Below are 13,553 nucleotides of genomic sequence, written 5' to 3'. Positions count from 1 at the left end.
TTTGTACGTGTGTGTACAGCGTGCTGATAAATCCACTGCTGGATGAGGGGTTCCCCACGCCGTACGGGGTCGGTGGGGTTAATTTGATTGTACCTCGCCGCGGTGGTCAACGCCGGTTGGTGAAGGCGGACTTGCCTCGAGGTGGGAACGCAGAAGCGCAGTACAACGACGGATTGTTTTGCACTGCCCCCTCGCTGACCCCGGAAACGTAGTGCCGCAGCAGCCTATAACACGCCCTTTTGTTTATCCAAGAAAGTCTCGCTGAGTCCCAAGACTCTCTTCAGGAGGGTCCTGCTACATCGGGACGTTTTCCCGTGAATTCCACGACGTCACGTGGGAGGAAATTGGAGAACCCCCGGAGAAAACCATCGAACAAAGATGCCCATTGCATCGCGCGCTTTCCCATGCACCTCTGCGGCCGTCTGGAACGCTCTTCCGATATTAAGAGTCACCGGAGCTATGTCCTTATAAATCTGAGTTGAAAACTAATTTCTTCACAATTGCGTTTTTGTCTTTAAGTTTGTTGTCCTTCCCCCGCACCGCTGAGTAGCACGGTTGGCTATGTACGGTGCGGGAGAAAGCTCAACATACATATCCGCGAAGCCCAACACAGCGCGCGCACGCACGAGGGGATAACACTCGAACACTCGAAGCCCAGCTCCACACAGACAGGCGCACGGCCCCCGTTTGCTGCACTGCCATCTCCTGGCGACCAGCTCGCCAGGAGATGGCAGTGTCTGTAGCAGCGGTATCAGCAATGTCCCAAAATCTCCGCTTGATCCACCAACCCTTGCCTCCAAACTGCCGGATGCGCCACCGCCACCGCCACTGCCATGCAACTCAAAAAAACTTCGCAGCCTCGCGCAATGAAAGAAGCTTTCACGATTCGTTTTGTTTTACTGTATTTTAAAGCCGCCGCCTGGCATGCGCAAAGTAAATAAACTTGGCTAAATCTGCCGTTAAAAATGAAAAAAACCCCGCACACGTGCTGGGTTAAACAAGCAAGCGCGTGTGTTATGTCTTTATCAACCAAAGCGTAGAAAACGATACGAAAAAAAAAATTTCGCGCAGAATTTTTTGCGCGTACCAGTCTGCTTATCTATATTATTAATAGAATTCATCTCGGCGCGAAAAACAAAAGAGTTCCTTTTTTTTTATTTGCTTAGCTTGTGTCAACGCTGTTGGCGAGCACCTGTTTTGGTCGCCGTGGTGTACGGAGATGGCGGTGTGGGCTCGCGCTTCTGCGTTTTGCTCGGCCATCTCTCTCTCTCTCTCCCCGGCGCTGGGGGAAGTTGACCCAGCAGCACCACCCCATTGCACCAAGATACTCATTCGAAGCAAACCGTTTGGGTGACGACGACGCCTCTGCGTTGGCAGCGACGCACGAGCGCAGTCGACAACGACCCGACATTCCGTGGCAGTAACACCACCGCCGCGGCCTGCAACGTCCCTTCTTCATGGCACGTTCAAAATCTAAAATGGCTTTTACGCGCCACGACGAAGGGGCAATTTGGGGCAGAGTTTTACGCAAAACATCAACAACAGCAGCAGCAGCAGCAGCAGTCGCTGCTCGCCACCAAAAGGTAGTTGGCATCGCCTGGGCGCGCTCGCTTCCAGCTTGGGTTGACACGTTGATGCCGCGTGCTGTCTCCCGTCCGTAACACGGCGCGTACACGTGGCCCTTGCGTGGAATACGCGGCGGGCGGCGGGCGGGGGGGGATGTGGGGTGAGCAATGTGGAACTCTTGAGCTACAGCAGCAGCAATAATTATTTTTAAGTCATAAAATGTGAAGTTGTCGGGTTCGGACGCACGTGATTTCATACCCCCCCCCCCCCCCCCCCTCGTTGCTGCATACTATTTTCTCCGGCGCCGAAAGTACGGCGCGGTGGCGACAACGTCGTCCAATTCTCGTCACAATAATAGCGACGATCTTTGCATTCATTCGGCGCTTTGACGGCTTCGGCAAAAGCAAAAGCACCTTACATCGCAGCTCACCTCGAACAGTAGAAGGCCACCCCCCACCCACCCCAGTGGCGGCTGTCCCTGTGCGGCACGTGGCCTGCGAGGGGGCATCAGTCTGTCAGTGGGGGGGGGGGTGGGCGGGGGGTGACGATTGCTGCGGCTGCTGCGTGTAATCCCAATTGAATACATTTTCAGGCCTTCTTTAAAAAAAAAATTGCAAATTCGGACCGTGACGGCGGCACAGGATCCTCAACGTCGAGCGACGCCACGGGATCTTCAGCATCCGTCGTTCAGCGGATGACGCGTATTTTCTTTCCGCAGCGATGACCGGGGGCGGCCGCTAGATTCGAATTGTGAATGCGCCGCCGCAGCCGCCGCCGGCGGGCCGTGTTGCACGGAGAACGCTTTTTTGTGTTCGTTTGTTGACCCCCCCCCTCCCCCCACCTCTGATTGGCGCAGTTGGCTACATACGGTGCGAAAGAAGTTCACCATCGTACATACATACATGCACGTGGGTAGAGGGCGCGAATTCTGTTTTGTTAAGAGAAGCAATTGGCGCTCGTGCAGGCCACGTGGACTAACGATGGATTAACGACGGAGCGGCAGCCAAAAGGAGGAAACGCAGCCCGAGAAGCAACGGCCGCCGTTGAAATGGAGCATCGAGATCGGCCCACGCGCAGGCACTGGGCAACGCAGTGACTTGGGGAGGCGTTGGCTGTATGGGGGTGGGGAGGGGGGGACAGGAGGGAAAGATAGTTCGGCACGGGAAGGCTTCGTGCCGTGCCGTGGCACGTTGCGATGCCTGGAGTTTGATAACAAAGCAAAAACAATCCGCGCGCGGCCACCTGCGTTGACGTGAATGCGCCCGCGCTCTTGTCGCTGTGCCGCAGCAGTGGGTGCCAATCTGGGAGCGGCGGAGAGGGCCGACTGGGACTGGACGCCGCTGGTGGCCGGCCTGCTGGCCGTGGTGGCGGCGCTCGCCCTCCTCGCGCTGTTCCTCGCCGCCGCTCGCCGCCGCAAGGACACCGCCTTCGGGTGAGTTTCACCAAGGCCCGTCATCCCGCAGTGGATTTGTCAAGGCTGATGGTGATGATGATGTTGTTGTGGGTGGGGTGGGTGTGTGTGTGTGTGTCACGTGTGTGTGCGAGTGTTTTATTTGTCTCTTGCAGGGAGATACTTAAATTTGGCTGCTATAAATTTCCACGTGATAAGCCACTTCCGTGGGCTATCATCTGTGACCAGATCGCTTCAGAAAATGAAGCTAATAGCTCAGTGGGCTTTGCCTGGTAAGACAAAAACAGTTTAGTTTTATTTGTATATATTTTTTAAAGTGATTTGTTTACCTTTCCTATACTTTGCACTCCTATTGTGTTTTTTTTTGTTTATGTTGTAACGTTCTGACCCGCCCCAACTGGACACCTGTGAAAAAGAGCTTTATAGCTCACATATTCCAACCCTGATATATAGTTGAAACAATGGATGATTTTCTTAAATCCCTCCGCCTCTGTCCACCCATAAAGGTACACCGTGGTGAAGTCGATCCGTAGGTCACGTGCAGCGTGGAAGAGCAATTGTGTGCTGGTGTCACAGTCCAAATTTCGCAAATTCGATATATATAAAAAACAAATTTACATCGCAATATTTTTGTCCTATATTTGGGATTACTCTACAGGGTTGTCCAGATGTCTTGGGACCCCCCCCCCCCATTGAATTCTCTAAAAATTAATAAAATGTTTAAGGAAGGCTTATGAAGAAAAAATAGAGATGTATGAATATGCAAAGGAGCAAAAATTGTTAGGGGTCAATGCATTTTTTTTTGGGGGGGGATCACAAGACATCTGGACTATCATCACCCTGTAGACACGTAGCAAATGTAGCCCCCCCCCCTCCTTGCTGCAGCCTGTGTTTGTGAAACACAACAAGTTCCTTCGTGCTAGGCCTGCGCTCTTTAGGATGCCACTGCTGTCACCAAATGCGCTCAATTGTTTGTTATTACTGTCAGGAGGGAGAAAAAACAAATCCTTCACCCAGCACAATTGCACACGTGCGGGGAAGGAGGGGGGGGGCAGCTGTGCCGGAAATGGGCACGGGGGGCGTCTTTGCGATTCCGTAATCTTTGTTTATCCGTTACCACGGCGAGAGTGAGTTACGACGAGGGTCTAGACTTAGTCAATGCCAAACACGTGCACGGTGAAGACACGAGCAGAGTACGCGATGAGCAGCATCGTCGTGCGGAGGGGGGGGGGGGGGTTAACGCAACGTTTAGCGCGTCGAACGAAGAGCTCGGCGGCCTGAATTCGATTCCCGCTCGCGGCCACCAACGCCGTTGACAATGACCTGAACCAGTCTCGGGCCTTCCCCCTAGGTCGACTCGGCCTCAAATGAGTACCCGGTGCAATCGGTAGATTGAAACATCGGTTTGACCGCCACGTGGGAAGCACCAATCTAATATCAGGGTGTGTGGGAAGGTGCAACCTCTACCGTGTTAAAGATAAACAGGCCACTTGAAGACTCTTTCAGAAGTTGTTCCGTGAAAAGCTGTTGCATACCAGACACATGGGGTTGCGCTGCCCGCACACGAGATTTCCGAATGGGTTCTCTGTCTCGTGACATGAAACCGATAGTGCGCTGTGAAAGCATTAAGGTGGAGCATAGACAATAAACCATATTTAGTTTTTGAAAGTGTTTTTGGATTAACACGTGCTAACACCTGACCATCGTTGCGGTTAGTCTGTCATTGATTGCGACTTCGCGAGCGCTGGCCGTTTGGTCATCGTGACATAACAGAAAAAATGACAGTAAGCGCCTTGGGATGGATGAGGCTTAAACGAGAAGCCGCGCGTAAGTAAGGCTTGCGAGACTTATGAACAACATCATTCACAACACTCTTTCATCGGCCAGTTTATTATTAAAAACACACTGTTAGACAAATGAGAGTGATCTCAAGAAACCAAAGTGGATTACTTTGAATATTGGCTATTCAAAGCGGATTTAATAAAGATGGAATGGCTTTTTTGCTTTACTCGTTCAGTCTGGAGGTGAAGTTTCTTTGCTGGTTTCTTTAGCTCGCTGCCTTGATGTTATTTTGCTCTGTATTCACCCCCAACTCCCCTTCCTCTCCTCCACGTTTTCCCTGTCCTCCCCCTTACCCACACCTCTCCTACTCTCCGACAACCCTCAACCGACAAACTACCAAACATAAACCGCCAACCAACAACTTTTGACCGCCCGCCATTAACCACCATCCATCAACTCTCAACCACAAACCGCTAACCAACATCTACCAACACCCACCGACAACCATCAACCACCAACTGATCACCACCAACCGCCAACTGACAACTACCAATCATCGACTGCCAACCACCAACCGCCAACTGACAACCACCAACTGACAATCGCCAACCAACCAACCAACCCCACACGCCCAACTGCCCACCGCCCACCGCAGACGAGCGTTCCGTACGGTACCGCCCAGTGCCCTGGAGGAGCCCATGGTGTCGTACCGAGCCAAGAAGTCGTACTCACGACGCGCCATCGACAACACGCGTACGTACGCACGCACACACTCGCACGAACGCGCGCTGAACGTCCACGTGCGTGCGCGCGCCAGCCAGCGCTGGCTCAAGCAGGAGCATGTGCGCGATTACACGAGGGAGTGCACGTGCGCGTTGGATTACTCGAGGCCACGGTGATGTACCCATTTGACGAGCCATCCATTGAGGCCGCCAGCCGACACAGATTCTCGCGCTTGCGACACATTCATCGGAGCCCCACACGGCAAGACCAAACTAATGACGTGGTAAATCCCTCAACGCGGTCGGCAACAATAACACCGTGTGGGCTTAAAAGGAATGATGTGTAATAGGCGACGTTTCGGGCAATGTCCCTTATTCATAGCTACATGAATAGAGAGGCCACACACAGGGTAGAGCGATCACACGTGTCCATGCCTCGAGTCAATGCAGTGCTAGCAAGGCACGCGTTTCACGTTTACGGTGTGTGGTTTGCCACCGCAGCATAAACGCTGACATTTCCCCGCGCACGCTCGTAATATTTCCTGCACGGTGTCCATGCCGCAGCCTGCGCCCCCCGCCTCCCCCACCACATTCCCACGAAAGGCTTTGGGGGGCACGACCCAAGGGTTAAGAACCGCTGCTGTAGCGGCAGGTTTGACGCGCTGTGTCAACCGAGTCGCTATTTGAACGCGCAAACGTTGAACTCCGCGGCAGTGAGGCAGCACGGCGAGCGTTATCTTCACAACCCCCCCATCCACCCCCTCGCCACCGCCTAAAAGCTTCATGCGAGAGTTGGAGCCGAGAGTCGCACAGGGGGGGCCCCCCTGTGAATGCGTGCGTGGGATTTCCAGAGCTGGGCTCCGTCTGTTTACATTCATAGCAGTCCAAAATTGTTTTAACAAGAGAAGAGGAGGAGAAGGAGAAGAAGGGGAAAAAAAGGCAAGGAAAGAAATGGAGCCACGTCTCCGTAACGCTTTCCATATGGCGTCAAGAAGGGAGACGCGAGCAGAATGCCTCTCCTCCGTGACCGTGCGCGACAGCACAGAAACATTTTTGACCCCCCCACCCCCCAATCAGCTCCTCGACAGAAATAACGCTCGCTCGCCCTATGCAATTTACTCAAAGTAATTGAGGCAAAACGGGTAAAAGGGGGCAGCCCTGCAGTTGCCCGCTCGTGCCGTGAGGGGCTTCCGCTGTGAGCGAGCGGGCTCCGGAAAGCCCTCCTCTAAGAGGGTACTTGGCCTGCTCTTCTAACGCTGGCTTAAACGACTCGGCGTGGGGGGGGGGGGAAGAAGCGGGGGTAACCCACACTTTATCCCACCACACGTAATCCGTCAATTGACTGTGGCGGACCCAACTGTGGTGGACCTGTTTATAATGCTGGGTGGACAGAGGTGGTGGGGGAAGGGCGGAGGGACCAGGAGCAGTTCAGATGTCACTCAACCTTGGCCGAGAATCTAAACTGAACCAGGTAAATCCCACTGGACTTTATTGCTCTTTTTCAGAAGTGACCTGGCCACAAATGAAAGCTCAACGAAGAAGTGGCTTATCACGTGGAAATTGGTAGCAGCCAAATACTCTAAACACATGTTTCTACATGTGGAGGGAAAAACCAGACTACCCGGAGAAAAATCCACGCTACCACGGGGAGAGATACACGCAAATTCCACATATACAGACATCGGGGTCGGGATCGAACCCACGACCGCCTGTATACCAGGGGGGGTAGTTAACATCTCGCCACTGCGGCGCCCGGTTCACAGTGCGGCACGCTAACCACTGCGCGACCGCTCCACCCCAGAGGCAAATTAGTCCCAAGTAAATCACAGGTAAACAAATAAACAGAACAGCAAACGAAAATCGCCTTCGCGTGTTACAGTCAGCGTCCAATGTAGATGTTTTATCGCTACATTTTTCTTCTCCTTCCTTGGGGAAATAATTTTTTTTGTGGGGGGGGCGGCAGGAGAGAGGGGGGGGGGGTAAGGGGCCGAAGACTTATTTTGCAAATTGCAGTTGTTGTAACTTGATCTGTGACAGAGGAATGCGTTTGGGGGCCCGATGTTTACATCTCGCCAAATTCGCCCACGCTGGTCCGAGTCGCCACCACGCCGCCCTTGCGACCCTCCGGCACGGTGCAAGCGCTCGCAAAATCGACCCACCGGTCCGGCGGTGAACGTGCGCCCGCCGCACCTGCGATCCACCGAGTTTGCCGGCAAGGGTTGGCGAATCACGTAGAGATCCGTGAACCCCCCCCCCTCTGTCCAAAACCCACCCGAAGCCGCTAAGCAGCCCAGAGGATTGCAGAACAGGAAATGTATTTTTTGTATGTATGTGTGTGTATGCAGGCTGTGTTGGTGTGCGTGTGGTGCAGGCTGGGTGTGTAAGTGGTGCAGGATATGTGTGTGTCAGTGAGGGGTGTGTATGTAGCTAGGTTAGTGTATACTCGGGGCTGGTAACCCCTCCACCTGGCACTCCTACCAAGCACCAAGCAACAAGTTGGTGCATCTGCCAGTCATCTCAGTCAGCCAACCCATGGCACCTGGATCTGTCCCGAGACCTCCTGTCATCGAGCCTTCGGCACTTCACGTGGCCTAAAAGTGTACCTGGCCTGGCACAGGCATCGTAGTGACATAACCGTGACTTAGTGGCCATTGGCGGGTATTATATTGTATGTTGAACTTCTTCCGCACCATACGTAGCCACCTGTGCTAAGCGAAGCTTTGAGTGTTCTCCCCTTGCACATGTGTGGTCGGGTTTTCTCCGGCCTCTCCGCTTTTCCCAAACACATTGAGGCAAACTCTTGAGTCACAGAATTGGACAGAACCATCCCAATGCAACGGAAACTTCTTGAGACTCCCAGACGATATTCTCGTTAGCTTAAGGCCATGGTTATTGTCATCATTCATATTATTGTTATTGCTTGGCCAAGAGGGACATTGATGGATTGGGGGGGGGGGGGGTGGTGATGGAGGGGTGCTGGGCTGGTCCCTGAACCACCCAATGTCCCTTTGGCCCCTCACACAATATTTCTACTGCTCCCACCCCATAAACTATTTTAAACTATTTTCTACTTTACCAAGTAAGGCCCGCTGAGCTATATTGTTTTTTTTTCAAAAATGACCTCGCTATCACAAATGATAGCTCAAGGAAGTGGCTTATCACGTCGAAATTTAGAGCAGCCAAATATTCTAAACGCATGTTTCTAAATGTGGAGGCAAAAACCGGAGAATCGGGAGAAAAATCCACGCAACCATGGGGGAGAACACGCACACTCCAAATATACAGGCGTCAGTCGAGATTGAACCTCTACCACCTCCTGTATACCAGGCAAGGTAGTTAACATCTCACCACCGTAGCACCCATAATCTAAGAGGAACTGGAGCCAGGCTTGTTATGGAAGGCCTTCACGAATCATGGCTGATTTTTTTTTTTCGTGAATTCACCCGAATGCCTACGAGCACAGTCCTACAGACCTCCACCTACAAGTGCGGAAGCTGCTACGTTTTGACATACATCTTTGGGACGGCTCCATCAGTTCGTATGAACCCCGGCGGTTGAAGGTGGCAGTAGACGTAACATTATTTCACGACGCGGTATCGCACTGGCTTTCCTCATTACTTGCGACCTTGTGGGGAGAGTCTATAATAAACAGAGACCGGGTTCAGGAAGTGTTACTTTCAGACGAGCGTCAAAGAGTGTTATTTTTTAGTGAATTATCCTGGCTGAAGGAGTGGTTCCTTCGTTCCGCGTGATGAAAGCACAGTCCGAGCCAGCAAAGTTAATGGACCTGGGTTCGCCTCTGGGTTAAAGCTGCCCCGTGATTGAAACCGAGTTCTCAAGGGCAGCGATTTGATGGGCTCAGCTCGGTCAACCATGACTCCATGAATTACACCCATCGAGTTATGTTTGGATGTTGAACTTCTTTCGCACCGTACATAGCCAACCGTGCTAATTGGAGGTGCCGGGGAAGGACAACAAACTAAACACAAAAAGCAGATCTAAAGAAATTAGTTTTCAATTTAGATTTAAAATTGCATAGCTCCAGTGCCTCCCTAATATCGGAAGAAAGAGCGTTCCAGATGGCCACAGAAGCACATCTGAAAAAGCGCGATGCAACCGCTATGCTTACCTCTGTAGCTGTGCACACGGAGCCTCGTGCTCGGGAATTGAACTCAGGCTGCTGGGTTCATCTACCTCGGCAGCTGTGTGCACACAGCCTCGTTCTAGCACTGCCTTCGGTTCTTGAGCTAAAAGGGGAATGATGGACAAAAACTTCAATAAGTCGCTTGTAAAAGGATGATGATTCTGATTAAATAACTACTTTAATTCAGATATCCACCAACATGAAAGTCAACACATTCGTCAATTACACTGCAGCCTTAAAAAGGAAAAGTATACATAATGCGACAATTTGCCCTTTATGTTATTTATGTGCTGTGAAGAAGGGAAATTGCCGGAAATGTCGCTGATCATAAACTTTTCCTTTCAGGCCAGAAAGTGTTATAAACGAGTGTTGTGTTTAAACAAATATTTTTATCACCAAATTATTTATCCACTAACAGGTGTCTCGAGCAAGCAATCGCAATCAACCAATCACAACCAACCAGTCACAACCAACCAGTCACAATCAACCAATCACAACCAACCAATAACTAACGAATGATGCCACTCAGGTTTTACCCGCCATACAAATTTCTAAATGAAATGTTTTCACCTTGACAGCACAGCTACTCCCTCGGGTCGTTCTTGCAAATGAGACTATCACGAGTTCTCACCCACTTCAACAACATTAAAAAATATATAACAACTATGTGCGACAGCGCAATTGGAACACGGTTGATTATGGAACAACTTGGGGTTGTTTTTACGGCCTTCGGCCAGGAATGTCACGAAAAAAATTGCACACAAACGACACATTCACGCAAGCACCCGATGCTTCGTTTTGAAGTTTTAAAATGAAACATGTTTTGAATTGTATTATGTTTTGAATTAGATAATTTTATTTCTTCATTAAAAGCGTATATAATTTTACATCTGGAATACTTAGTTGAAAATTACATTTCGTGTGAATTTCCTCTCGTCGTTAATTAGATGGCCTTGCTCGGGGTTTGGTTCGATGCGGACTTTCACCCGCCCCTCTATAGTCCCGCCAAGCGTTGGTTGGCTGCTTGGTCCCGGTCACGTGACACACTTCAACCAATCCGTACCGCGTTAGTCACAGAATGACAGAATCACAGACCTGGGTGTTTATATATTAGGATATCAGAAGGAACATTTAACTGAACATCTTTCCTTCCTCTCTTCCTCTCTCTCTCCCTCCATCTCTTCCGTCTCTCCCTCTCTGTGTGTGTCTCTCTGTCTCTGTCCCTCTCGGCTGGTTGCTCTGCTGTGCAGTCACGAGCCTCGGCGTGAGCGAGGAACTCAAGGTGAAGCTCAAGGAGGTGATGCTGGAGAGGAGGCAGCTGGCGCTCGGGAAGGTCATTGGCGAAGGTGAGGCCTCGCGAGTGAGGGGCGGGGGGGGGAGGACGCTTGGTGAGGGGTTGTCCGTGGAGACGAGGGTTGGTCCGTGGCTGGTTCCTCGACCCACCGTGCTTGCGTGTACAAATTCTCTGGAACGTGTCGTGACGCGAAGTGCAAGGTCCTGTACTACAAAACTATAAACTAAACCTTTTTTTTATTATTAAACCGGAGGACCCGGAGAAAAATCCACGTCACCACGGGAAGAGAGAGACACGCAAACTCCAAAAATACAAGTGTCAGGGTCGAGATCGAACCCATGACCTCCTGCATACCAGGCGAGGTAGTTAACATCTCACCACCATTCCGATCCGACCGTGTCTGCCCAGCGTTCGCCGAGCTGCATTGGCTTCCGGTCGCCAAACGAATACGCTATAGGGTCGCGGTCGTTAAACACAAAGTACTTGCCACGAATTAACTACGATACCTTGCTGATCTAATCAAGGAGCATAAACCATCAGCACGCGAATTCTGGTCATCCTTGCAGCAGCAGCGGCTTTTGGCTGGCCGTCGAAGAAACAAACAGACGGTCACTGCATCGTGCACTTTCAGATGCGCTTCTTGCGGCCATTTGGAACGCCCTCTTCCTTCCAATATTAGGAAGCCACTCATTTCCTTAAAACAGTTTTTTGTGTTTAGTTTGTTGTCTTTTCCCCACACCTCCAATTAGCACCGTTGGTTATATACGGTGCGAAATAAGTTCAACACATGTACATACACCACGTGCTTTGCGTGTAGCTACAGTTCACCAACTGGTGGCATAGCTATCGAGAGGACAGGCAATGCAACTGTGCCCAGGGGAGGTGGGAGGGGGGTGCTGGGGCAGGATAAGTTCAGGCACCTGACTATCAAAGAGGAAACGCAGTGATACATCAAGCGGAATGATACAGTAACACGGCGGCGTACCCTCAGTTATTCGTCCCGCTATCTCACTGCACGGTGTGTGTAGTAGCAGTAGCAGCAGTACATCGTGTCTCGCCAAACTTCATTGTTACAACGTCAAATATGGAGAAATTGATCTGGGTCAATGCGTTTTTCGCTTAACGTGTCGCGTTTCAAGTACGCATCCCCTACCGCCTTAAACGAGTACTCGCTGTGCGTATTAATCGCAGCACATCACTGGTGCAAATTATTTCTTTATTAATCACCAAACACGTGCCAGCGGAACGTAGGAAGTGAAGATGGCGTGCCGCCACCCTCTGCGAGGAAAAGCGCGTTTCGTATCCCGTGTTGGCTTTCGTTTTCACGGATAAAACGTTCGCACTGCTACCGTAAGACGATCGTCAGAAATTGCATCCTCTTCTTGGGATCAGGGGGAGGGGTGGGATGTGTTGTGGTGGGGGGGGGGAAGTATGAGTGAGTGGTATCCTTTGGCAGCTTGGATGTTTAAAAATAACCTCATTTCCCCTTCCACGACTGGTGGGAAATGATGGGTAAAGGGAGAATTTTTGAGCATCTATGAGCTCGGCGAAACTTTTGTTTTTAAGTTGAAATGTTTGACTTGGAAGCACGCGCTTTGTTTTTGTAGAATTTATACCAGGAAACCCGGCCTCTGAAATCCCAGGGCCTTCTCGGAAAAAAATGGGGGGGGGGGGGAGGTGAAAATTACTGCTTGTGTTTGAGAAGACATTTGACTCATGACACTACTTGCATTTGTATTAATATCAATTAATTCATTATAAAATATCTAAAATAATAATAAAACATCTGTGAGGATTATTTGAACTGGTCCTGGGCCTCCCCTAGGTCGACTCGGCCTCAAATCGGTGATGTGTAAAACATCGCCGCCGGTGAGACAAAGGCGGTCGGGCGTGGTGCTGGCCACCCACTCCCTCGTGTGTTGTGCTGCTATTCGCTAACACAGCACTTGCCCCAAACGGTCTGTTAGGAGGCTACACTGGGGGGACCTTTGTCTTTGTTTCCTCCACTAACGCCGCGACGTGGCCCCCCCTCTCCCCAGGCGAGTTCGGCTCGGTGATCGAGGGCCGCCTCGTCAGGGAGGGGGCCAGTAGCGAGGGCACCAAGGTGGCCGTCAAGACCATGAAATGTACGCACGCATTTCCACACACGCATTTCCACACACGCACGAATTTCCACACACGCACGCATTTCTCCGTACGCGCGCACGTACACACACATGCATTTACACGTGCGCACACACACGTACAAACGCAACTCCATGCACACGCGTACACACGCATTGCCAAGCACGTACGCATTTCCATGCACGCACGTGCACACGCATTTCCACGTACACACGTACACACGCATTTCCACGCGTGCACATATGCGCGCCTTTACCCGAGCCCTGCCTGCAAATCACGGCGCGTTTCCCCATTTCCTGCAGGAGTGTCTGTTTCAGATTAAAACAGTCGCACAGAAAGAAAGAAAAAATACAACAACTTTCCCCTCCGCCTGCCTTTGGGGTGTGTGAGTGGGGTGGAGGTGCGAGCGAGCGGTTACAGTGGAGTGGTGAGCAGCGTGGTTGCCGTGTGACCCCGGTGCCAATAATTAAACGGCGGTCCTGGTCCTCGATGTAGAGAGGAGGTTGTGAG

The 13,553-nt window shown here is 51.4% G+C and overlaps 1 protein-coding gene across 2 annotated transcripts in view; it reads left to right on the top strand.

The window, feature by feature from the left end:
* The window catches only part of AXL (AXL receptor tyrosine kinase), a 68,926-nt gene that overhangs the window by 37,233 nt on the left and 18,140 nt on the right, over positions 1-13,553 (top strand). The window contains exons 10-13 of one of the 2 annotated variants that reach the window (XM_032962876.2): positions 2,857-2,998; positions 5,415-5,512; positions 10,876-10,971; positions 12,959-13,045. In XM_032962876.2, the coding sequence (XP_032818767.2) occupies positions 2,857-2,998; positions 5,415-5,512; positions 10,876-10,971; positions 12,959-13,045 (423 nt within the window). Of the gene's footprint in view, positions 1-2,853; positions 2,999-5,414; positions 5,513-10,875; positions 10,972-12,958; positions 13,046-13,553 lie in introns of both variants that reach the window. The other variant, XM_032962875.2, reaches the window with a different exon arrangement.

Source organism: Petromyzon marinus, chromosome 29 (assembly GCF_048934315.1).
Source record: "Petromyzon marinus isolate PM22_M1 ecotype Great Lakes invasive population chromosome 29, UKy_Petmar_22M1.pri1.0, whole genome shotgun sequence".
Classification (NCBI taxonomy): domain Eukaryota; kingdom Metazoa; phylum Chordata; class Hyperoartia; order Petromyzontiformes; family Petromyzontidae; genus Petromyzon; species Petromyzon marinus.
Note: the sequence above shows the minus strand (reverse complement) of the source record. Positions and strands in the feature narration are given on the sequence as shown.